The sequence below is a fragment of the Bos mutus genome, chromosome 4 (assembly GCF_027580195.1).
Source record: "Bos mutus isolate GX-2022 chromosome 4, NWIPB_WYAK_1.1, whole genome shotgun sequence".
Taxonomy (NCBI): domain Eukaryota; kingdom Metazoa; phylum Chordata; class Mammalia; order Artiodactyla; family Bovidae; genus Bos; species Bos mutus.
Genome location: NC_091620.1, coordinates 75,045,227 through 75,070,272, shown reverse-complemented (window position 1 = coordinate 75,070,272; position 25,046 = coordinate 75,045,227). Strand labels below are relative to the sequence as shown.

General features: G+C 37.6%; 2 protein-coding genes across 3 annotated transcripts in view; one reads left to right on the top strand and one right to left on the bottom strand.

The window, feature by feature from the left end:
• The window catches only part of CCDC146 (coiled-coil domain containing 146), a 139,275-nt gene extending 134,359 nt beyond the window's left edge, over positions 1 to 4,916 (bottom strand). Inside the window, exon 1 of the mRNA XM_005895256.2 lies at positions 4,792 to 4,916. The gene's annotated coding sequence lies outside the window, so the exon portion shown is untranslated. The remainder of the gene's footprint in view (positions 1 to 4,791) is intronic.
• Positions 4,917 to 5,208: 292 nt separating this feature from the next.
• The window catches only part of FAM185A (family with sequence similarity 185 member A), an 83,775-nt gene continuing 63,937 nt past the window's right edge, over positions 5,209 to 25,046 (top strand). For both annotated transcript variants that reach the window (XM_070369667.1, XM_005895265.3), the window contains exons 1-4: positions 5,209 to 5,890; positions 10,880 to 10,989; positions 15,630 to 15,722; positions 21,220 to 21,358. In XM_070369667.1, the coding sequence (XP_070225768.1) occupies positions 5,461 to 5,890; positions 10,880 to 10,989; positions 15,630 to 15,722; positions 21,220 to 21,358 (772 nt within the window). In that variant the 5' untranslated portion in view covers positions 5,209 to 5,460. The remainder of the gene's footprint in view (positions 5,891 to 10,879; positions 10,990 to 15,629; positions 15,723 to 21,219; positions 21,359 to 25,046) is intronic.

The window sequence follows — 25,046 nt, the reverse complement described above, 5'->3', positions numbered from 1 at the left end:
TCTTTTCTGAGGAACTTCCATAATGTTTTCCACAGGGGCTACACCAATGTACAATCCCACTATCAGTATAGGAGGGTTCCTTTTTCTCCACATCCTCTCGAGCATTTGTTATTTGTAGATTTCTTAATAATGACCATTCTGACTCGTATGAGGTGGTACCTCATTGTAGTTTTGATTTGCATTTCTCTAATTATTAGTGATGAGCATCTTCTCATGTGCCTATTGGCCATCTATCTGTATTTCTTCTTTGGAGAAATTTCTATTTAGGTCTTCTGCCCAGTTTTGGACTGCATTGTTTATTTTTTGTTGTTGAGTTGTACGAGCTGCTTGTATATTTTGGAAACTAAGCCCCTTGTTTGTTGCATTGTTTGCAAATATTTTGGAAACTAAGCCCTTATTGGTCACATTGTTTACAAATATTTTCTCCTGGCCTGTAGGTTTTCTTTTTGCTTTTGTGACAGCCTGCTGTGGCTGTCCACACATGATTTTTGTGACTGATATCACTCAGAGTATCTTATAAGATGGAAGACAGGTGCTGATTTCATGCAAGTATCATCTGTCATTCATAGGGTGTAAGAGTTGTAGAGCTCTGCAACTAATAAAACCTAACTGGCATTTTTAAAATGCTGTAATGAAATTACTTATAATAATACTTATCCTTGTATGTGACCTTACAATTGTGAGTTATTGGATCTTCAAGCACAAATCTTTTAAGTTTCTTATTTCTGTAGTATGAGGCAAGTAAATTTCCCTTTTTTAAAACTTGAGAGAGATCCCTTTCTGAATAGATTCAGTCCACAGAACTTAATGTGAGGACCATTTCCTATCATCCACAAAAAGCCTTGAATCTTCACAACTTTGCAGCCTGAGAGCCTTGGGGGCTGATGATGGGTTAACTCCGGGAAGGACTCTGTAAATCACAGCAGCTGGCCCCTGTAAAGGGGATGGAAGACACAGGGAAGGGATCTCCTGAGCGTGATCAGGACCTGGTGTACTTCAGCCAAATGGAAAGTTTAAAGAGCCCTAGGCGGACCAGGACTCCCAGCTGCAGGGGCCCCACCCTCCCTGCCCCCACACTTGCAAAGACTCGGCCACTCAATGAGAGACTGTCATTTACTTTCCAGAATGTATTGTCCAGTATGGAATGAATTTGTTCCATTAGGCTGTCTGGAGTATGTTAAGTCTTCATCACAGGACGAGGTGTCAAAAATTAATCACTAGGCTAGCTTATGAAACAGCTGCTTAAACCATGGCTTTAACTATCAGAATAGTTAAATATAAAATATCTCAGACAAAATTTCATCATGCTATATTAAATTGTACACTTATTGAATATTAATTATTAAGTAAAATATTCATGGGCATTTAGATGGTAAGAAATCCTCTACCTATTATTTGAGTCAGTCTTAGGAAACAATACATGCTAAGAAATGCATCTAAATTTTTTATTATAAATATAATATATATTCATTATTGAAGACACACACAAAGAAAGATAAAGTAATTTGTCTTACTTACCATTGTTATCAAGCTGTGTTTCTCTATAATTGTTTAACATATATTTTAAATATATAGTTTTATGTTAAAATTCCTGTTATTTTTATTATAGAGCTGAGATCATACACTGTACATACAATTTGATATTTTACTCATGTCACTTAACATTATTGTGAGATAACAGAACAATATATATCCATTGGTCTCAGCCCTTGGCTCCCAACAAAGGGCTCCTGAACTCTTGTAATTTCCTGGGTGATAGGAGTGTCTTTTGTTTATTTATTTATTTTTTCATTTTTTTCCCCATTCTTTTCTTTTTTTTTTAATTTAATTTTATTTTTTAACTTTACAATATTGTATTGGTTTTGCCATATATTGAAATGAATCCGCCACAGGTATACATGTGTTCCCCATCCTGAACCCTCCTCCCTCCTCCCTCCCCATACCATCCCTCTGGGTCGTCCCAGTGCACCAGCCCCAAGCATCCAGTATCGTGCATCGAACCTGGACTGGCAACTCGTTTCATATATGATATTCTACATATTTCAATGCCATTCTCCCAAATCATAGGAGTGTCTTTTATTTTAATGAAAGTGCCTTTGGGTAGACTCCTGGATGAGGTCTGGTCACCAGAAAAAAGAAGACATGATTTGAAGCTTGGAATCTACAGCTCTGCCCCCAAGTTTCTTGAGAAGGAAGGACTGAAAATGGAGTTGATAAGCCTACGTAATGCAGCTTCCATAAAAATCAGACTGTATGCAGTTTGGAGAGCTTCCAGATTGGTAAACACATCCGCACCAGGAGAGGAACACATCCTGACTCCAGGGTGATAGAGGCTCCTGCAGTCCAGACCCTCCCAGGCCTCATCCTCTGTTTCTTCATCTGACTATTCATCTGTATCCTTTACTAATCCTTTAGTAAAATGGTAAATTCAAGTATTTTCCCAATTTCTGTGAGCCACGCTAGCAAATTAATTGAATCTAAGGAGGGGCTTGTGGGAATCTCCAATTTCTAGCCAAATGGGATAGAAGTTGTGGGTAACCTGAGGACCTCCTACTTGTGATCGGCATCTGAGGTGGGTGGGAGCAGTTTTGTGGAATTGAACCCCTAACCTATGGGATCTAACCTTAGTGTCAGAATTGAGTTGAACTGTAGGACATCCAGCTGGTGTCACAGAAATTGCTTTTTGTTGAGGGGAAAACCTCTAAACATTGGATGACTGGAAGTGTCAAAGGGAAGTTTTATGTGAGTGTGGTAGTTGTGGGTGTAGTTCTTCCATACAAAGAAGGAGAATTATAGGTTTTTCTTTATGTTGTAGAAGATTTCACATATAATTGAACAGTCTTCAAAATATAATTTTTAAGTTATTGCATAATATTTCAGATGTTCACAAATTATGTAACACCCTCCTATTTTTGGACATTTAGGTTGCTTCAGTTCTTTATTATCATAAGTAATCCTGTAAAAAAATTCCTTGAATGTAAGTTTTTGTGAATATCCCTAATTTCATGTTTACATTAAGTTCCAAAAAGTACAATTTCTAGGTTGTGGATACACACATTTTGAAGGTGCTTTATGCATATTGCTAAACTGAACTCTGAAGGTTTTAAGAACATACTCCTACCAGCACTGCATGTTCATGACTGCAGGAATGGCTTTTAAAAAACTGACTGTGCAAAAATATTTTACAAGTAAACTCTAAATATGGAGGGAAGTTATATATGACTTTCTATTCATTTCGTAAATAATTTTTTTCCTCCAAAGGTGTCAGGAAGATAGAAGGACCTTTTAGTAGAGTGGTGAGAGGGTCAGACCTTCTAATTGTTTCTTAATCTTTCAAAACTTGTTTCTTCATCAATAATGTAAGCATAATAATACTTGCCCTGCTAAACACAGAGTGTTTTGTGAGGATACCATGACATGATACATGTGAACATGCTCTGAAAACAATAATCTCATAAAGGTGGAAGGTGTACTTTTACTGGTTATTATTGATATGTGGACAAACTTGCTACGTGACATCAGACTTATAAAAGTATCACTAACTTTTTAATATCTTATGTTAACCTTAATGTACATAATCTCCATCTTAAAGCTCAGATGATCCAAAAAGTAACGGTTTTGGTCAGTTTTATTTCATTTATTTGAAATAGTAAATATGGATGTGAGAGTTGGACTGTGAAGAAAGCCAAGCGCCGAAGAATTGATGCTTTTGGACTGTGGTGTTGGAGAAGACTCTTGAGAGTCCCTTGGACTGCAAGGAGGTCCAACCAGTCCATCCTAAAGGAGATCAGTCCTGAGTATTCATTGGAAGGAGTGATGTTGAAGCTGAAGCTACAATATTTTGGCCACCTAATGCAAAGAACTGACTCATTTGAAAAGACCCTGACGCTGGAAAAGATAGAAGGCAGGCGGGGAAGGGGATGACAGAGGATGAGATGGTTGGATGGCATCACCGACTCAATGGACTTGAGTTTGAGTAAATTCCGGGAGTTGGTGATGGACAGGGAGGCGTGGTGTGCTGCAGTCCATGGGATCGCAAGGAATCAGAAACGACTGAGCAACTGAACTGAACAACTAAGTTGAGTGCATTCTCAAGATGCTTAAACCAATGCCTTTCCCAAAGTTATTCCTGTGGGATTTTATTAAAAAGACAGTTTGAAGATCAGTTTGAATAATTTTGACGAAATGAAACACAAAGCCAAGGGCAGAACTAATATGCAGTGGGAACTTGATGAACCTAAAAGCTTGCACCTATCATGAGTGAGCCTTTATAAGGAGGGAGATGGACTAGGACAGAAAGGAGGAAAGGATAACTTAAGAAAAACACTGAATTTTTAAACAGGTAATGGCTTGCAAAGAACTCTGTGACTTGGGCCCCTGAGGACTTCAGCTCAGTTCATTAGGATATTTAGATATAAAATAAAAATAGTATAAACTGCAGCTTGACAGCCTGAGCACCGGTGTTCACATCCATTATCTCATTTAATCCCTAAAATAAAAAAACCTTTGAGGCACGACAAAGAAGGTATTATTGACCTAATTTTAAGAGCAAGCAGTTAAAACTCAGATACATTCAATGACTGGCCTGAGGTCATTTAGAGTCTGAAAGGAGACAGGACGCTAATGTTATTACTACATTTGCTCTCGAAGAGGGAGTTTCCTTTGAGATCACTAATGAGTCATTAACCTCTTGCAGAGGTATTCTCCATCCCAGGGTAACCCGCACTAATTTAATGCCGCTTGGAGCTAACCACTCACTGAGGGTACTCCTATTTTAAATCACGTTCTCACCTTTAAAAGCGCAGTTTCTTAGCTCTTCTCTTCGTCCTAATTCTTATTTAGGCTCCTAATTTTTCTCAGTGTATCTTCCTCCGTCTCACTCCAAAGCTCCACCCTCTTCGGAGAAGTCGCGTCCTCGGTATCCAAGGAAACCAAGCAGTCTGGCCCCTCTTTTGCTTTCCTCGCTTTCCATTGGCCAGTGGGTTCCTGTGTAGATTTTTTTTTTTCCCCCCGTCCCTCCAATGGCTAATGGGCTTGAGGGAAAAGCGCAGGCCTTCCGAGTTCCGTCCAACACCTGCCCTAACTAACCTTAGCATCCTGCACATTGCCTTCTGGGAAATGTAGTTTCTTAGTTGCCCGAGCCCTTCAACATCTGGCCACCATTGGAACTACCTATCCCACCGGCCTTTGCGAAAGGGGCGGGAGTAGGCGAGGGGCTCCGGTCAGGATGGATACTTAGAACTGGATGGATACTTAGAACTTTAAAATTCCAATTTGCCGCCCAGGCCCGTGTAGCTGACGTTTACACTGCTAAACGAAGTGAGCGGTCTTGCTGTTGCTTCAGCCAACCCTCTTATCAAGTGTCTCCCTTTTGGCTTGGTCAGCACAGCGGCAAGCCGACTGGACGTGGGGAGACTAACCTGAGGCTGAAGTAATCTTGGGGAGAAAGAGGGGCACGCCATGTTCCCCTTCTCGGGATGGGGGCTGGGCTGCCTCCGGCTCTGTCTACTCAGAGTGTGGGCCGGCGAGGCCACCGGGCGCTGGGCCTGTGGGACATGTCAGTCCCGGCTGTACGGCTCAGGTGGGTCCCAGCCCGAGGTCTCTAGGTCTGACCCTGTGCGCGGGACTCTGAAGGAGTGGGCGCTGCTGGTGAGCCCTTTCGGCCGGCTGCGGGCGCGGCTCCCATGCCACCTGACCGTGAGGCCCCTGGACCCCCTCACCTACCCAGACGGCGACCGCGTGCTGGTCACAGTGAGCGGAGTGGAGGGCGGGGCGCGGGCCCTGGCCGGCCTGCAGGTGAACTACGACGAGGCGCAGAAGGAGGTGACCATCGTGGCTGATGTCATCGACCACCAGGCGTCCGTGGAAGTGAACGCGCCCCTGAAGTTTGGCAAGTGACTGTAAAACGGGTTTGGGTCCTGGGCACACCGTGTGAACTTCTGAAATTAAGCCGACGTGCATTTTTAATTTGTCCCTTTGGATGAGACTTTTCAGCGTAATTTACTCTTGACCCCTTCAGAAGCTATGTCTTTTTTTTTTTTTTTTTTTCTGTTCTACTTTGGGTTTCTGAGTAGCAGTTAGGAATTACGTTTTCAGTTATAGCAATTTTATAAATCTAGTAGAAACGTGATTTGGAATAACCTAAGCCACATAACATTTTTTTGTCCTATCCTCCTTTGACACTTTGTTCCTATTTGTGTTACTGCACTTTGTCCATAACAAACTGTTTTATTTTTCAGGGTTAAGGTATCTTGGTAATGCATTCAGTGGCATGGCAGGCCGTCCGCATTTCCACTTGCTCATGGCCTGGGGTCTGTTCCCGAAACAGCCATGCCTACAGTATGTTCCATCTAATCTGGACCAAGTGTTTGGTTTCTAATAGGCACCCGGCTTCTTACTGAAAACATCAGCATTCGTTTTGGCCTAACTAAATTTTCTGTGAGTTGCAGGCTTTGAAGAAAAACACATAGTTAGATTGCCCCAGAAAGGTCAATTGATAATGGCTGCCAGATATGTTTTCTAGGTGTTTTGAGTTCCATGTTATTTCTCACATGGAAGCCACAGTTTCCGTGACACTTCTCTAGGAAAGTCTTCCCAGGTTCTCTGCCTTCCTAGGACTGAAGCAAGATACTTTTAATGATCATAATAGCAGATAACACTTCTAAGATAATCTTTTCTAATTACAATTGCACTATATTATAGACACCGTTTTTGTCACCATTTTCGATAAGAGAATTGAAATACAACAAGTTTGATGACCCCCCTAGTGGTAAAGAACCCACCTGTCAATGCAGGAAACTACAGACAGTGATTCAGTCCCCTGGGTGGGGAAGATCCCCTGGAGGAGGGCATGGCGACCCACTCCAGTACTCTTGGCTGGAGAATCCCATGGACAGAAGAGCCTGGTGGGCTACCATCCACAGTGTGGCAAAGAATTGGACATGACTGAAGCAACACAGCACAGCACAAGTTTTATATACTGAGTATTTATTATGGGTGAACAAGTAGAGGAGATCCATGCCCTCATGAAACTTAATTTCTAGTGGGATAGATAAAAAAATATGCCTGTTGTCTCTCAGATATAAGGTGGTGGAGCTGAGATTTGAACTGACTGAAGTCTGCTGAAAAACTATGCTTTATTGCTTCTCAACTTTTTTTTTTTTTTTTTTTTTTAACTAACCTAGATGAGTAAGAGACCCTGATCTCAAAATATAAAAGTCTACGGTGAGGAGGAAGATTTGCTAACACATTAGATAGTACAAAATAAACTGAATATTGAAATAGAGAAAAGCAAAATTTTATGGCAGCTCAGATAAAAATGAACTACCCAAACTTCATTATTTGTTGATTCCTCTTTTTAGAGCCAGAATCCCATTTCCAGTTTTACTGTTTCCATGTGTGTATTCCACAGGCCCCTCAAATCAACATAGTTCAGTTTTCTTCATACTCAACTAGTGTTCCTCCAGTTTGTCTATAACTGTTTCAGTGAAAGAGTGAGAATAGCATTCAATTCAGTCAGTTCAGTCGCTCAGTCGTGTCTGACTCTTTGCGACCGCATGAATAGCAGCATGCGAGGCCTCCCTGTCCATCACCAACTTCCGGAGTTTACTCAAACTCATATCCATCGAGTCGGTGATGCCATCCAGCCATCTCATCCTCTGTCATCCCCTTCTCCTCCTGCCTCCAATCCCTCCTAGCATCAGAGTCTTTTCCAGTGAGTCAACTCTTCACATGAGGTGTCCAAAGTATTGGAGTTTCGGCTTTAGCATCAGTCCTTCCAATGAACACCCAGGACTGATCTCCTTTAGGATGGACTAGTTAGACCTCCTTGCAGTCCAAGGGACTCTCAAGAGTCTTCTCCAACACCACAGTTTAAAAGTTCAATTCTTCGGTGCTCAGCTTTCTTCACAGTCCAACTCTCACATCCATACATGACTACTGGAAAAACCACAGCCTTGACTAGACGGACCTTTGTTGGCAAAGTAATGTCTCTGCTTTTGAATATGCTATCTAGGTTGGTCATAACTTTCTTCCAAGGAGTAAGCGTCTTTTAATTTTATGGCTGCAATCACCATCTGCAGTGATTTTGGAGCCCCCAAAAAATAAAGTCAGCCACTGTTTCCATTGTTTCCCCATCTATTTGCCGTGAAGTGATGGGACCAGATGCCATGATCTTAGTTTTCTGAATGTTGAGCTTTACCCAACTTTTTCACTCTCCTCTTTCACTTTCATCAAGAGGCTCTTTAGTTCTTCTTCACTTTCTGCCCTAAGGGTGGTGTCATCTGCATATCCGAGGTTATTGATATTTCTCCTGGCAATCTTGATTCCAGCTTGTGCTTCTTCCAGCCCAGCGTTTCTCATGACGTACTCTGCATATAAGTTAAATAAGCAGGGAGACAATATACAGCCTTGACGTACTCCTTTTCCTATTTGGAACCAGTCTGTTGTTCCATGTCCAGTTCTAACTGTTGCTTCCTGACCTGCATATAGGTTTCTCAAGAGGTAGGTCAGGTGGTCTGGTATTCATATCTCTTTCAGAATTTTCCACAGTTTATTGTGATCAACACAGTCAAAGGCTTTGGCATAGTCAATAAAGCAGAAATAGATGTTTTTCTGGAACTCTCTTGTTTTTTCGATGATCCAGTGGATGTTGGGCAATTTGATATCTGGTTCTTCTGCCTTTTCTAAAACCAGCTTGAGCATCTGGAAGTTCACGGTTCACGTATTGCTGAAGCCTGGCTTGGGGAATTTTGAGCATTACTTTACTAGCGTGTGAGATGAGTGCAATTGTGCAGTAGTTTGAGCATTCTTTGGCATTGCCCTTCTTTGGGGTTGGAATGAAAACTGACCTTTTCCAGTCCTGTGGCCACTGCTGAGTTTTCCAAATTTGCTGGCATATTGAGTGCAACACTTTTACAGCATCATCTTTCAGGATTTGGAATAGCTCAACTGGAATTCCATCACCTCCACTAGCTTTGTTTGTAGTGATGCTTTCTAAGGCCCACTTGACTTCACATTCCAGGATGTCTGGCTCTAGGTGAGTGATCACACCATTTTGATTATCTGGGTCTTGAAGCTGTTTTTTGTACAGTTCTTCTGTGTATTCTTGCCACCTCTTCTTAATATCTTCTACTTCTGTTAGGTCCATACCATTTCTGTCTTTTATCGAGCCCATCTTTGCATGAAATGTTCCCTTGGTATCTCTGATTTTCTTGAAGAGATCTCTAGTCTTTCCCATTCTGTTGTTTTCTCCTGTCTTTGCATTGATCGCTGAGGAAGGCTTTCTTATCTCTCCTTGCTATTCTTTGGAACTCTGCATTCAGATGGGAATATCTTTCCTTTTCTCCTTTGCTTTTCGCTTCTCTTCTTTTCACAGCTATTTGTAAGGCCTCCCCAGACAGCCATTTTGCTTTTTTGCATTTCTTTTCCATGGGGATGGTCTTGATCCCTGTCTCCTGTACAATGTCACGAACCTCCGTCCATAGTTCATCAGGCACTCTGTCAGATCTAGTCCCTTAAATCTATTTCTCACTTCCACCACTACTCAATATCTATCCTTAACTTCTCTACCCACCTGTTGAGGGTAGAGTATATTTAGAATCTGTTTTCTTCTCTCCATTCCTATCTAAACTGCCTGAGATCAAGCCTTATGTTATAACACTATTTAATGGCTAAAACTGTGTCAGTTACATTTGCATCCATGTAAATATGGGGTAAAATTGCCTTTTATGTTTTTTATATTAATCCAAATCAAAATATTGCCTTTATAGAGACTGCCATATACACAACTGTAGAAACTGATCTTTATACCATAACTACTAGCATTGTAGTGTTAGGCCCCAGTACTTTGTGTTTGGAGCAACATTACTTCGCTGGTCTGGTTTAAGGGAAATCATCAATATTTGAATTAGGTATTAAGTACTGGTGTTTTAAATTTTTATACAGAGACATCTAAGTTTACATATTAAGTTGAGTTTAAGGTTAAAGTTGGGCTTCCCAGGTAGTGCAGTGGTAAAGAATCTCCCTGCCAGTGCAGGAGATGTAAGAGACTTGGGTTTAATCCCTGGGTGGAGAAGATCCCCAGGAGTTGGAAATGGCGGCCCACTCCAATATTCCCGTCTGGAGACTTCCATAGACAGAGAACCTGGTGGCCTGCACTACGTGGGGTTGCAAAGAGTCAGAAACGACCCAGTATGTACGCTACAATTTTCTAAACTTTTTTCAGGTATATTACTGTTATCCACAATTTTGAGGTTTTAATATTATTCAGTACTAAATTTTTCAGAGTTGTTCTACTCTTTATTACTTCAGATTACCTTGTGATATAGCTGCATGATAATATGAAAGGTTAGAGGTAGGATTTGAAAACCTTAGTCATGATCATGTACACTGATAAATTTCTCCTACGGTATGCTTTAAATTTGAGGGAGGTTTGAAAACAAATCTTTGCTCTTTAAAAGAGAATAATCTAACTGACTTATCCAGTTCACCATAATGATGTTAAGTTGCTGTATTCTTACTCAGATTTGTGTGTGTATTTTCTCAGTGGGAAAGAGGCTTCTATAATCTTTCCCAGGTGTGCCTATAAGAATCTGGAATCTTTGACCTCCTTTGTTTACCTCCTATGTTACTTCCTTTCTTTAGATGATAGAGGCCAGCAGAAATAACTGCTTTTTAAAAACTGGTAGAAAAAGGCTTTACATCTGGTCCTGCTGTGGTGGAGGTCCCTTAGCTTTAGAGGGAGATTACTAACAACTATGTTCTTTCCAGAATTCTGTAACGTTATGAACATGACTGAGGAACTGAATTTCTGCGGGATACTTAAATGCTTTGGAGCCATTAGCCATAGTAACTTGGTTTTTCTTTTTTTCATTTGTAGATTTGAATATCCAGTCATCAGGGTCTGGCTGTGTAAAGGTCCAAAATATTGAGTGTGATAATTGCAAAATTGAAACTGAGCAGGGGACTAGTATCTTACAGTCTGTTAAGGTATATTTATTTTTCTAATTTTGTTTTAATATTATTTTTTAAAACACTTTAAACTGTGAACCATGGTATCTAATGAAGGCTGTTATTCTGAACATCATTTACTGAAAATATTGAGTATCATTTATTCATCACTCAGAAATTCCTTGTAAAACTCTTGTTTTAAAATCAGTTTTGTTATGACACTGTAGAGGTTGTAGCAACTTTGGAGGTTTTCATAATATTACGTCAGATTTCATTTCAAAGTGTACAGCAAAACTCATAATACATTCTTAGTATTCTTAGATCTTGCCAAGTTTAAGAAATTAAAGAATGATTTTCTTACATTTATTAAGGAGTAAGGAGAAGTCTTTAAACATTATAAATATGCTTAAAATATTAAGTTAATCAAAATTATAATGTACCAGGTAGCCCATTACTTAAGGATTAAGTAGGTATTTCACTAAACAACAAAAGCTTTATTTTGTGCTGTAACACTTTCATATTTAATTTTCTTAAAATCAAATTTGTCTCAGCTCTAAATGATTTCAAACGCATATTGATAAATTTAGCTTATTCTTACTGGTACTTCTTATATTTGCATATTCAAAACTCAATACTTTTGTGAACTTTGTTAGTATTGCTGAAGAGAAGTCAGTCATCTCTGCTTCATAATTGCAAAACATTTTCACTTCTAGTTTTATAAACACTAATTAGAATGATTAATTGGATGCATTAAATTTTTTTTACAGTATTTGTTTTGTTCCAACCACCTTTGTTTACACACCTGCCTTTGTCATCTGTTCACATGTGATCCTTTTCAATACATTTAGTTGCACAAATATCAAAAAAGATTACATACACTTTTGGAAAAATGAGATGGTTCTGGTTCTTGTTGTAAAAGATTGCACAATGCGGTTTTCATGTTGAATGACTAACTGAATGAAAATACCGTGGCTCCTTTTTGTTCTTATAAACGTATTGTTCACTCATCAATGCTTGAATTTCAGAACACTCATCTAGAATATCGTCCCCTGGAGACTCAGAGTCTTAGATTTTCACTTTCACAATCAAACTTAGAAACAACTATACTGCTGTCTTTGTCTTTGCAATCATCTTTTGACTCATCTGAAATTCTGAAATATCTGTTTTGTCAGTTTTTCTTTTTTCTATCTTTATGTGCATAACATGAAAAATGATTTCTCAGCTTTGGCACTATTGACATTTTGGGCTATGATAAATTTTTGTTGTCAGGGGCTGACCTATGCACTCTACGGTGTGTAGCAGTATTCCTAGCTTCTATAAATAAAGTGCTAAGAAACAGTCCTCATTTAGGACAATGAAAAATATCTCCACACATTGTCCTCCTTTGGGGGGCAAAATCACCTTTCGTTAAAAAACACCATTCAAAACTTCCCTCGTAGCTCAGTCTGTAAAGAATCCGCCTGCAATGCAGGAGACCCAGGTTCGATTCTTAGGTTGGGAAGATCTCCTGGAGAAGACAATGGCACCCCATTCCAGTATTCTTTCCTGGGAAATCGCATGGACAGATGGGCAGGCTACAGTACATGGGGTTGCAATAGTTGCACATAACTCAGCAACTAAACCACCACCACCAAACACCATCCAAAGCAAGTGTATCATTCTTCTGTTGTCTTATTCTTTTAGTCATTTTCTGTCAGAGTTAGGAATAATTGAAAAATTATATTGAAATAACTACTCAGATAATGAAGTAGCAAAATGTTTTGAGACATATGAAAAATAAGATTACTAAGATCCCATAATGTATTTTAGATTTACAAAGGAGCCCAGTGGACCATTACAGTAATTTTAAGATAGAATAATGCTTATCCGATTTAAAAAATTTGTATATCTTCTATTTATTTTTTTAGGATACCTCTTAAAAAGAATAAAAGTCATGATACATCAGTCCTACAAATAGAATGTGTTAGTTGCTCAGTTGTGTCGTACTCTTTGTGACCCCATGGACTGCAGCCCACCAGGCTCCTCTGTTCATGGAATTCTCCAGGCCAGAATATGGGTTTGGTTGCCATTGCCTTCTCCAGGGGATCTTACCCACCCAGGGATACAACCCAGGTCCCCCTCATTGCAGGCAGATTCTTTACCAACTGAGCCACCAGAGAAGCCCTCAAATAGAATAGTTCAAAAATATTCAAAAATTAAATTTGGGTCCACTGAATTTTAGTGATAGTTAGGAGAATTGAGTTGAGAGAATCATTCTTGAGATCTCAGAATTTAACTGACTTAAGTTCACAAATGGGAACACTTCATAAAATACCTGGTTTAAAGCTTTGAATACGGTATAATATTATTTCTAGTTAGTGATTGCCTTTAATGTAAGTTTCTCTTCCACTCATTTTAAGGATTTGAGATATATTTGATCTATGTAATAAGATGTTTATAGCAATATTAATAGCTACTGGTGGCTCAGTGGTAAAGAAGCTGCCTGTTAATGCAGGAGACATGAAGATATAGATTCCGATCCCTGGGTTGGGAATATCCCCTGGAGGAGGAAATGGCAACCAACTCCAATATTCTTGCCTGGGAAATCTCAAGGACAGAGGAGTCTGGTGGGCTACAGTCCATGGGGTCTCCAAAGAGTCATATACAACTTAGTGACTGAACAACAACAAGCAACAAAACTGTCTACTGAGTTCTTATTATATATCCAGAAACTTAGCTAAGCCTTCATTTATTCCATAAATTGTCTCCTTTTTACCAAGGAAGAAACTGTCAGATACAGAGACCGAGGAACTCATTTAGGTTCCCACAGTTAATACATAGAGCTAAGATTTGAACTCGGGTCTTTCCTCATTCCAAGCTTATGCTGTTTTCACCTTTCTTTATTGTCCAAGCAAAATGTCTAGCAGTAGTACATTTTTTCAGCATAATTAGGGAATAAATAAGTAAACTTTTTAAGCAATAGTCTCTTACCTCATTGAATACCACACATTTGCATTTTCTTAAATGCAGTAATAATTATTTATATTATACTAAATAGCTTCTGACTTATTTAAACATTTTAACTTTCATATTAGTTTTGAGCTTTAGACTTCTTTGAAAATAGGATGATTATTTACTTGGAAAAAATATACATGTATATGAAATTTTGCTTACAATTTCATAAGTTTTGCAGACTCTAGAATCTCATGTGAGTTTGGTTAAGAACTCTTGTTGTTCAGCCCTGTCTGACTCTGTGACCCCATGGACTGCAGCACGCCAGGCCTCCCTGTCCTTCAGTTATTTTGGAGATGTTCTTTTTTAAAGCTCATGAATTACTTGTCTGCTTGATAAAGACTGTATTATTAAATACAATTGGACTTCTGACTCATGTTTCTATGGGCATGAAGTAGTCTACCATGCTGTAATATAAATGAACTTTTTAAGAGGGGTTCATTTTGCCCTTTTTACTGAATTTTTTGAATTTCATCCCTGGGCTGTTTTATCTAAAGTTTTACTGTTGTTTTTTTTTTTCCCTCTGAGTAAGCAACCAGAAGGTATATGATTGTTTTGAACTTTTTCCCCTACTTTTTAGATACTTTTCTGTTGTTGCTGGTTGTGATATTGATGGGTTTGCTTTTGCTGTCTTTCATTCTCTGATATTTACCTATTCTTTTTCTCTTTATACTTGTGGTAGAACTGAAGACTTACACAGATATTAAGGTAAAGAAAGGTACTCTGAAAAATAGATCGAACCATCTAATAGCTCACACACAACTATGAAAAATAGATCGAACCGTCTAATAGCTCACACACAACTATAGTTTAGTTTTCATTTGTGTCCAAGTTTATTTTTCATTTGCGTGGGTGACTTGTTTCTATTCAGTTACTGTAGGTTCCTTTCATCTTCTGGCTCTGTCATCTATTAAAGCCTTATTGTAATATACACTCACCTGATGGAAGGGGCAGAGCACAGAGAAGGCACATCAGTTCTTCTAAAAGCACAAGCTTGGGTGTTAAACATAGGATATCCACGTATATTTTATTGGCAAGAACTTAGAAGCACCTAGGTGGCGCTAGTGGTAAAGGACCTCGCCTTCCAGTGCAGGAGGTGTAAGTTTAATTCTGTTAGTTTATAATTTACTGTTTTCCAGTATATCACCTGATAAAGTTGTTTAACCTTTCTGATTCTTGAATTTCTTTCTCTGTAAAATGGGGAAACACATAATATGCATCACTCTGAGTTGTGAGAATTAAATGTTAGTTTGTGTAAAGTAGCGAACACTTATTGATGCAAAGAGAATGCCAAGTCATAGATGTTACTGTTATTAATAATATGCACATTAATAATGATGAACAGTAACATTGATTATTGTTATCATCTTCATCATTTATGTTTAGTTAGCCAGTCACAGTGATCTTTGACTCCCACCCCTTTCTTCAGTTAAGCTACTGAAACTCCTGAGTATCTTTTTTTCCTTTTAGTCCAAACAGTTTTATTTAATCCCTGTAATAGCAGTTGACATTCTTTTCTCACAGATTTTATTATTCAAAGCAGTACATTTCTATTTCATTCCTAGTTCCTCTGTTACTGCTTTATTATTATTATTTTAAAAGAAATGTATAAAATGTTGAATATTTATTAGTGTAAGTCAAATTTATGCTCTCTTTTTCTATATGTGTATTTTGTATTTGTCTTTCAGAGTCAAAAATTACATGTCCACACAACAGGAGGCAAAGTGATCTGCCTGGGAACGGTTTATGGAAATATAGATATCCATGCATCAGATAAAAGTGTGAGATTGAAATTTTCATTTTTAATAGTTGTAGTTTTGTCTCAGGTTGGCTCACATAGGGGGTAGATTCTACAAAATTTGTGGTGTAACTTCCCTTTTTTAATTCATTTTAGTTTATTAGTAAGTTTAAGTTTGAAATAGAGATGATTAAATATTATACAATTTAATTTTAAATTTGTGTTTTAAAACTTTTGTTATTAGTTCCTTATTTGGAATCAGTAATATCTTTAAATATTTAATATTTGTTTAAAATTTTTTTAAAGTGAAGTAGAGTTCATTTACAGTATTGTGCTAATTTCTGCTATATAGCAAAGTGATTCAGTTATATACACATATGCAGTCTTTTTTATATTCTTTCCATTATGGTTTATCCCAGGGTGTTGAATATAGTTCACTGTGCTATACAGTAGGATCTTATTGTTTATCCATTCTATGTGTAATAGTTTGTGTCTAACCCCAAACTCCCAGTGCCTTCTTCCCAAATATTTAATATTTAATTCTGATTCTGAAGAGATTTTTTTTTTGATCATGAGTTAAAATTATTCATTAAGTAATACTATGAAGAAGTGAAGTGAAGTGAAAGTTGCTCAGTCGTGCCCGACTCTTTGTGACCCCCATGGACGATACAGTCCATGGAATTCTCTAGGCCAGAATACTGGAGTGGGTAGCCTTTCCCTTCTCCAGGGGATCTTCCCAACCCAGGGACCAAACCCAGGTCTCCCACATTGCGGGCGGATTCTTTTACCAGCTGAGCCACAAGGGAAGCCCCAAGTAATACTATAGTTGGAATTAAATTTTTCTTAGTGTTAGGTTTATTTGAGTATGTTTTTTTTTACCCAATACCTGTTTATTTTGCCTTTAGGCAATTGAAGGATGAGTTTCAAAACGCAACTTTCTTCAGTATTTTCCACAAGATGGTGCCATTAGATAGCATTACTGTTTTCCAAACGCTTTTATTAGCCATAGGAATTTTCATTTTTATAAGACAGTTTGCATTTTTCATTCAACTTTTGTTGCTTTCTGTGGTTTAACATAGTATTAAGAATAAAGGTATGATTTTGAAGTATAAATTGTCAACAATTTTTCAGCACAGTCAATAATATATTGAATCTTTTAGAAAAGTGTAAGCCATCTTTTGGGCTTCCCAAGTGACAGTAGTGGTAAAGACCCCGCTGCCAATGCAGGAAACAGGAGAGACTCCAGTTTCATCTCTGGGTCAGGAAGATCCCCTGGAGGAGGGCATGGCAACCCACTTCAGTATTCTTGCCTGGAGAACCCCATGCCCCTGCAGGGCATGGCAACCCTCTCCAGTATTCTTGCCAGGAGAGCCTGGTGGTCTGCAATCAGTGGGGTCGCAGAGAGTCAGACACTACTGAAGTGACTTAGCACACAGGCACAAGCCACCTTTTGGGGCTTCCATGGTGGCTCAGCAGTAAAGAATCCACTGGCAATACAGGAGACGAAAGAAACGCAGATTCAATTCCTGGGTCAGGAAGATCCCCTTGAATACGAACTGGCAACCCACTCCAGTATTTCGCCTGGAAAATTCCATGGACAGAGGAGCATCGCAAGTTACAGTCCATGGGGTTGCAAAGAGTCAGTCACGACTGAGCACACAAGCCATCTTTTATTTTACACTTAGATAATTTGCATGGCTCTTTCGTCATAAATTTGTTCAGTTCCATACTCAACTATATCCTCAGATGATTGGTAGAGAGGAACTGGAATCCTATATGTAGATTATTGTTGGCATAATTAAACAAGGCAGGTTATCACACTAATTATTATACCTTTTTATTTTTCATAGCCTTTTCCTTAGAACCTGTGGGAGACTGTTTAAACTGAAACATTCAAATGTATCTTTTTAAAAAGTGTTGAAAGACACTGCCTGGCTTTATGTGGCAGCTGTTGTGAGATGGCATTTAGCTTCACCTCTCTGATTGTGGTCTTGGAGGTACAAAAGGGAAATTGGACAACTGTAGTTGTAGAATAGTACATACTGATGTTCAGATGTAACTATCAAAGATTTAAATCATCATAATTATTTACTATTTTTAATATTTTGGCCACTGTTCCCACTCATCATTTATCTTTTCTGTCAACTTTCATGGTTTATTGAATATTCGTTTATTCCTACTTTCTGGGGTTTTTTTGTTTGTTTCCTGCCTAACTGAGTTTTGTGTTGTGCTAACAAATTTATTTTGATATTTCTTTTAGTTTATATTATGCATAGTGTTAATTTTTAACACATATTTCTAAGTTTGTGGGGCTTTATATAAAAAATGCTTATAAAATATATTAACTTTTAATATACAGCTTTCATGGAAATGTTTTGGATATTTGAGAGGTAGCATAGTGAATTGGTTAAGAGCACAAAATTGAGCATCAGTGTACTTGGGTTTGAATCCTGGCACAGCCACTAACTAAGCTCTTTACTTTCAGATTAGTTATTTAACCTCTATGTATTTTGGTTTTCTGGAAAATGGAATAATAATAACGGTGTTAACTCAGATGGTTGTCATGAGGATTAAATGAGTTAAAACATAATATAGATAAAGTACTTAATACAGTGTCTGGCATAGCTAACTCTGTTGTAGTGTTGATGACAATGATGTTGATAGAGGTAAATGAAACACAGGAAAGATAATTTGACAAGTCCTAAACCTCATGCATTAGAGAAGGAAATGGCAACCCACTCCAGTGTTCTTGCCTGGAGAATCCCAGGGATGGGGGAACCTGGTGGGCTGCCGTCTATGGGGTCAAACAGAGTTGGACACGACTGAAGCGACAGTAGCAGCAGCAAACCTCCCAGTTAACTTGACTGAGACTCTTTGATTATTCACAACATAGGGATGGTGATTTTTTTGTTTTTCCTGAAGAAGATTGTGAGAATCAAGTGAGCATAATAAATACCCTGTTGTATTCTATATGTATCATTTTATATGAAATGGCTATTTTTAAAATTGTATTGTTAATTTCAGTATCCTAAGTTTGATACAGAGAAGGTAGAAATCCATTTTATCTGATTGTTGAATGAACTGATGATATAGTTATCATTTGACCTTCCTTTATTAGTTTGGACTACAAGGCCACAATTTTCCCTTAAAACTTCATTTTAATTTGATAATGTTTATTTATAATAACTAGACTTTATGAGAAAAAGTTCTTTTTGTGTAGGAAGGCAGATTAATTTATAGCAATATCTAAGAAAGGTATTTTTTGGGTCTGCTTTTTGTTCTTTCTTTAAATAGCTCCTTTTCTCAACAAGCAAGCTGTGCAGTTTAAATAAGTCTATTTTTTACCCTTTGTGCTATTTCCATTAATATAAATCAGACCATCAATATTTAAACTATGGTGCCCTAAGTTTAATTGTTCTAGTTAGTATCTGATACAATGCATTATATATGCCCCTCAGTGAATTTTCTATTTCTTTAAAGTAATTTTATTGATTGATTGGTTAAAATAGTTATATTATTGTGGCGAGAGTTGTATTTTTGCTTGCTTTCATTTGCTTTGAGGATTTTTTTTAGCTTCCTACAGGGTAAAATATTTAGTGTTTAATGAACAAGTCAATTTTTAGCTTTTTCTAGTAAAAAGCTTTTTCTAGCTTTTTCTAGTAAATTTTAGCTTTTTTAGTAAATTTTTCATATTTTTTTTTTAATACATAAGGAATGTCTTAAAGGCTTTATTTGATTGTGAGGAGAGTCTAATCAAAAGTTCCTCCTTTGCCAATTCAATTAAGTTTCTAATATTCTTTCAATATTTATCTTTTGGTATTCCCTAAAACAGCCTCACTGTTTATAAAAAGCTAGAGTATTCATACTTGTCTGCTTTATGGAAATACTCGGAGAATTTGAAGCTATGCATAAAGCAACTTTTCATAAAGAAAGTTTTTAGGTAAAGAATAATTTTTTTAGAAATATTAAACTTTTATTGTTACACTGAAGAATGCAAAGCATGTGTATCCTCACAAATATGAATGTATGTAAAATATCTGTCCTTTGACAGATTTATCGAAACTAGATTTAAAGTAAACCTGTGAATCCATAATTAGTGGAAAAGAAACTGTAGTAGATAAGAAGTAATTGGGTGTATTTAATATATCTAATAAAAGTCCATTAAAAAGGAAAATTTTATACTTCATATCCAGATGGCAAAGTAATTCTAGTGTACTTACCATAACAACCTCTAGGTACTTTTATTTCTCTTTTCATATTTTAGTATTCTTGAAACTCAATTCTTATTAGATAATATTTTGCACTCAACAGTTTTTGAAGGAAGTGTTAATACTGAATAATACTGATGCCAATGTGTTGAGAAACAAAGATGTTCTGTCTTTAAATACCTCAGTGTAATGCTTGAATCTGACCCTGGGCAAAACTGTGGCATGCCTTCCTGGTGATTTAGTTTTTATGTCAGCAATTTTATATTAGCAATCACTTTATATTTATAAAATATTTGCTTAAAATACTATAAAGATAATCTGGAGTTCTTAATTAGATATCTTCATTAATTAGATATCTTCATTTTACATTGTGCTCAGTATTTGAGACATAAGTGCATAGTAAATTTTTTTAGGGAAGCTTAGACATAAATATAAAAGTATTTCCATTTTGCTCAATGTAAAACTACTGACATTCGATGTAAAGGGGAAAAATTCTAGAAATAATAGTTTATTTACTGCATTAACAGATGAGAGGAGAAAAATCACATGATAGTCCAATAAAATCAGATAAGGTATATGCTAAAATTTAAAACCCATTCATGATTTAAACAGCAACAACAACAAAACAGATATGAAATAAAAGGGAACTTCCTTAGTCTTAACAAAAAGGGATCTAGAAGATCTCTATAGCAAACATCATACTTAATGACGCAGTGTTGTAAGCTTTCCCTCTGAGAACAGGAATTAGATAAGGATGCTTACTTGTAACGTCATCACTTCTATTCACTGTTGAATTGAAGGCCTGAGCTGAATAAGCCAAGAAAGAGCAAGAAAAAAAATATGAGGATTGGAAAGGAAGAAATGAAACTGTCATTTGTAAACAATATAATTATGCATATAGAAAAATTATTTAAATTCAGGTAAGTTATTAGAATTAAGTGAGTTTAGTGAGGTTTGGATTTAAGGTCAAATACAAAAGCCAATTAAGATGAAATGATGTTTAAAAATGCCAAAAAAAAAAAAAAGCCTTTTATAATGATATTTAGAAAACATAAAATATATGAATAAATTTAACAAAATATGAAGAACTCTACATAGAAGATATAAAACATTATTAGGAAGAAAGTAAAGATCTAAATAAATGAAGGAATATAATGGATCTGTTCCATAGAGAATACACTGTTGCTCATAATCATGTAATTAGGGCTGGGGAGTTGAAGTCAATAAGTTGATTGCATGCTGTACATATTAGTTGCTCACGAATTCTGTTGGTACTATTTTCACTTTTTATTAGCCTTCATTTTATACTGATTTGAATCTTTCTCTTACTAGACTGTGACTGTAGATAAACTACAGGGAAGTTCTGTTAATATATCTACTGAAGATGGTTTGCTGAAAGTCAAGTATCTTTATACAGAATCATCGTTTCTGTCTTCTGCTGCTGGGGATATTACATTAGGAAGTGTTCATGGTAAGATGACAAAGGCCTAATACATCTTAGATATGCCATGTAACAAATTTTAAGAGATGACTCTATTTCTTTGTAGTTGAAGGAGGATCTGCAAATTAGGAAGGTGTCCCTCTAAATAATTACAAACTAATCGTCTTTAAAAACCCACAAAATAAAGTGACTCATAATGTACTGAATTTTATTTTGTCAAGAAATTGAATATCATGTTGTTATACATGAAGCTAAAAATAATTCTGATTTTTAATGCATTTCCTTGTAGAATGGAACAAACAACAAAGAAATGTGTGCAGGACTATTCAGAGGAAAGCATGATGAAGTGAAAGCAGTGTTAAAAAATAAAGATGGGTTCTGAGTGTTTTATGTTATGATAGGAAAGCTAAGGATGAAATAAATTAAACATTTGTTTGAGACATTATAGCAATTCAGTGATACTAATTTTGGCTAAAATACTTTAGTGTGTACTAGCACCAGGTCCTCTCAGTGCCCTGCCATTTTCAGTGTTCTTTAACTAAATACAATCTTACAACTTTCAAAACATGTCTCTGCAGTTAAATAATGTTACTTAGTTAACTTTTGTGTTATTGAAAGAAAAGAAGAGAACATAATGGTGATGTAATATGGCAGCCATGAAATTAAAAGACGCTTACTCCTTGGAAGGAAAGTTATGACCAACCTAGACAGTATATTCAAAAGCAGAGACATTACTTTGCCAACAAAGGTCCGTCTAGTTAAGGCTATGGTTTTTCCAGTGGTCATGTATGGATGTGAGAGTTGGACTGTGAAGAAAGCTGAGCGCGGAAGAATTGATGCTTTTGAACTGTGGTGTTGGAGAAGACTCTTGAGAGTCCCTTGGACTGCAAGGAGACCCAACCAGTCCATTCTAAAGGAGATCGGTCCTGGGTGTTCTTTGGAAGGAATGATGCTAAAGCTGAAACTCCAGTACTTTGGCCACCTCATGCGAAGAGTTGACTCATTGGAAAAGACCCTGATGCTGGGAGGGATTGGGGGCAGGAGGAGAAGGGAATGACAGAGGATGAGGTGGCTGGATGGCATCACTGACTTGATGGACGTAAGTCTGAGTGGACTCTGGGAGTTGGTGATGGACAGGGAGGCCTGGCGTGCTGCGATTCATGGGGTGGCAAAGAGTCAGACGCAACTGAGCGACTGAACGGAACTGAACTGAATATGGCAGAGGGCATGTTGGTATTTAGTGTCACTCAGCATGCTTTTTAATTTCCACATAGCGGATGATTTAAGTCCAGGCATGTTTTCTGAAATATATATAGATATTAATAGAATTAAGAATCTCTTATCCTGGCAGGTAGTGTATACACATCTGCTGAATGCCTTTTGGACCATTTTCCAGGAGTTATAAACAAACTTTTGCTGTACGTAGTCCATACTCATTTAACTTCTATAGGAAAGCTGAATATTGTTGTCTATATACTTTGGTGAAACTTCCAGATTTTCATAATCAACATGGATTATTAAGTAGTATTAGAAAACCTGACTAGTGCTAACCATGCTGTATAGTAAACTGGCAGGTAGTCTTACAGTTAAAAAGAAAACTAAAAAAATGAGAACTTAAATGCTTGAAATAATTATTGAACCTCAATTTCATAGTTAAACCTTGTCAATAATTCTTGTAGGCTTAAAGCATTATTTGAGACCAGAGTAACTTGTGTCCAGTAGAGCTGCACCTAAATAAAGCAAATAGTTTTCTTACTTATTCATCAGGGTTTTTTTTTTTTTTTTTACTCAGTTATGCCTTCACTAGTTCTGGTACTTTGTAACTCCATATTTGAACAATGACTTATATGTAAGCATTGCATTTCTAACTGTCAATTGTAACTAAAAGTGCTGTACTTAATATATTAAGTAACTTTTAGTGGAAAAGCAGTTCCTTACCATATTACATGTTGATTAACACTCAGGATAGATAAGAACAGCTCTCTTCTCTGCAGTACTTTATATCATGTTTATTCTAAATTCATTAACATTTAATTTTTTTTTTTTTTGCTTTAAGTTAGTCAAGAATTGAACTTGGTACAATTTAACATCAGTAGTTTGCATGATAGTAAAACAAATGTACTTTTTGGAAGCAGTCCTCAAATACTCTGCTGCTGCTGCTGCTAAGTCGCTTCAGTCGTGTCCAACTCTGTGCGACCCCATAGATGGCAGCCCACTAGGCTCCCCCGTCCCTGGGATTCTCCAGGCAAGAACACTGGAGTGGGTTGCTGCCGGGGTCCAGCCCCAGCAGGATCCAGGGGTACCCTCAGGATGACAGCATAGGCGATAAGGAAAGTAATAAGGGAAGAGAAAGAGGCTTGATCTTCCTTGGTTTACACAGAAAGCCAATAAAGCTCTTGTGTTCCAAGGAGTCATCCTGAAAGAAGAGAGAGAGAAAAAGAGAGAAAAGGAAAAAAAGAATGACATGGGGAGACCGAGCTTCGGTGAGCGAGGCCCATAACTTTATTTTCAAAAGGAACTTTTATACCTTGACTTGTACATAGAGGGAAATGAAAGATGCAAAGTCATACAGAGTCAGCCCAAACATTACATCTGTTTTGTCTTTATTGAAACCAGGATTTTTTCTGCATACCTTTTCCATAGACAATGTTGTGTACATTATCTTCTGGCCTTGGAGGCCTGTGGACATTTTATGACTCTTTTTTGATAAAAGCTGCTCAACCAGAAAACTTACTTTCCCTTGAAGTGTTTTTTCTTTATATTTCTAATCTGTGTCAGCCTCAGAAAGTGCTAAACAGAGTTACATTCTCACAGAGCAAAGGTGTAGTGGGTCACAACAAAGAAAGAACCAATTAGCTCAAAGTTCTGATGTGGTTAATTCCAAGGCTGCTACTTGTTTTTCTTACATTCCAACTCTGTTAACCAATGCACTCCCAGGTGCACAATGGATAAGGGATATGAGCATTGGCTTAACAATGAAATCCTACACCAGCACTACTCTAATAGTTTTTAACTCTTTGAAGAGCTCTGTATTTTTAGAATGTTTTAGGCTTTCCGTGTCTCTCATGGTTGGGAGGCTGTGCACAATCATGTGTGTTAATTGTAAGAGTATGGATAAACCTGTCAGGCAAGCTAGAAAGCCATCAGAGGGGTTTGAATTGAAACACTCCTATCATGCCCAGGAGACTTATTAACTAAAGCCCTAAGTTGACTTTTTCCAGAGAAAGGTGGTCGGGGATAGCCCCCTGTTAATGTCAGAAGAGTTGGTGAAAGGCACAAAATAGTAAGACAGACAGATTCTGGTTGTGGGGTAGATGCTCGAGCAGATCCAGGGGGTCCCTTGAGGCCTGATCCGCCTTTGCCTGTCAGGTTCTCTCTGCATGACCTTTGTCATGGGTGGGATTTCCCGTGGTGGCTCCCGGCAGGTTGCCATTTCCTTCTCCAGTGCATGAAAGTGAAAAGTGAAAGTGAAATCACTCAGTTGTGTCCGATTCTTAGCAACCCCATGGACTGCAGCCTACCAGGCTCCTCCATCCATGGGATTTTACAGGCAAGAGTTGCTGGAGTGGGGTGCCATTGCCAAAATACTCTAGGTCTCTTGATTAGTTACAGTGGCTGAAATGGAAACAGATGGCTAGAAATAAAAGAGTTCATTCTTTAGCTTTTGTAAAGTGTTTTTTATTTACTGACCTCTACTTTGAAGTCAAATACCTTTTAC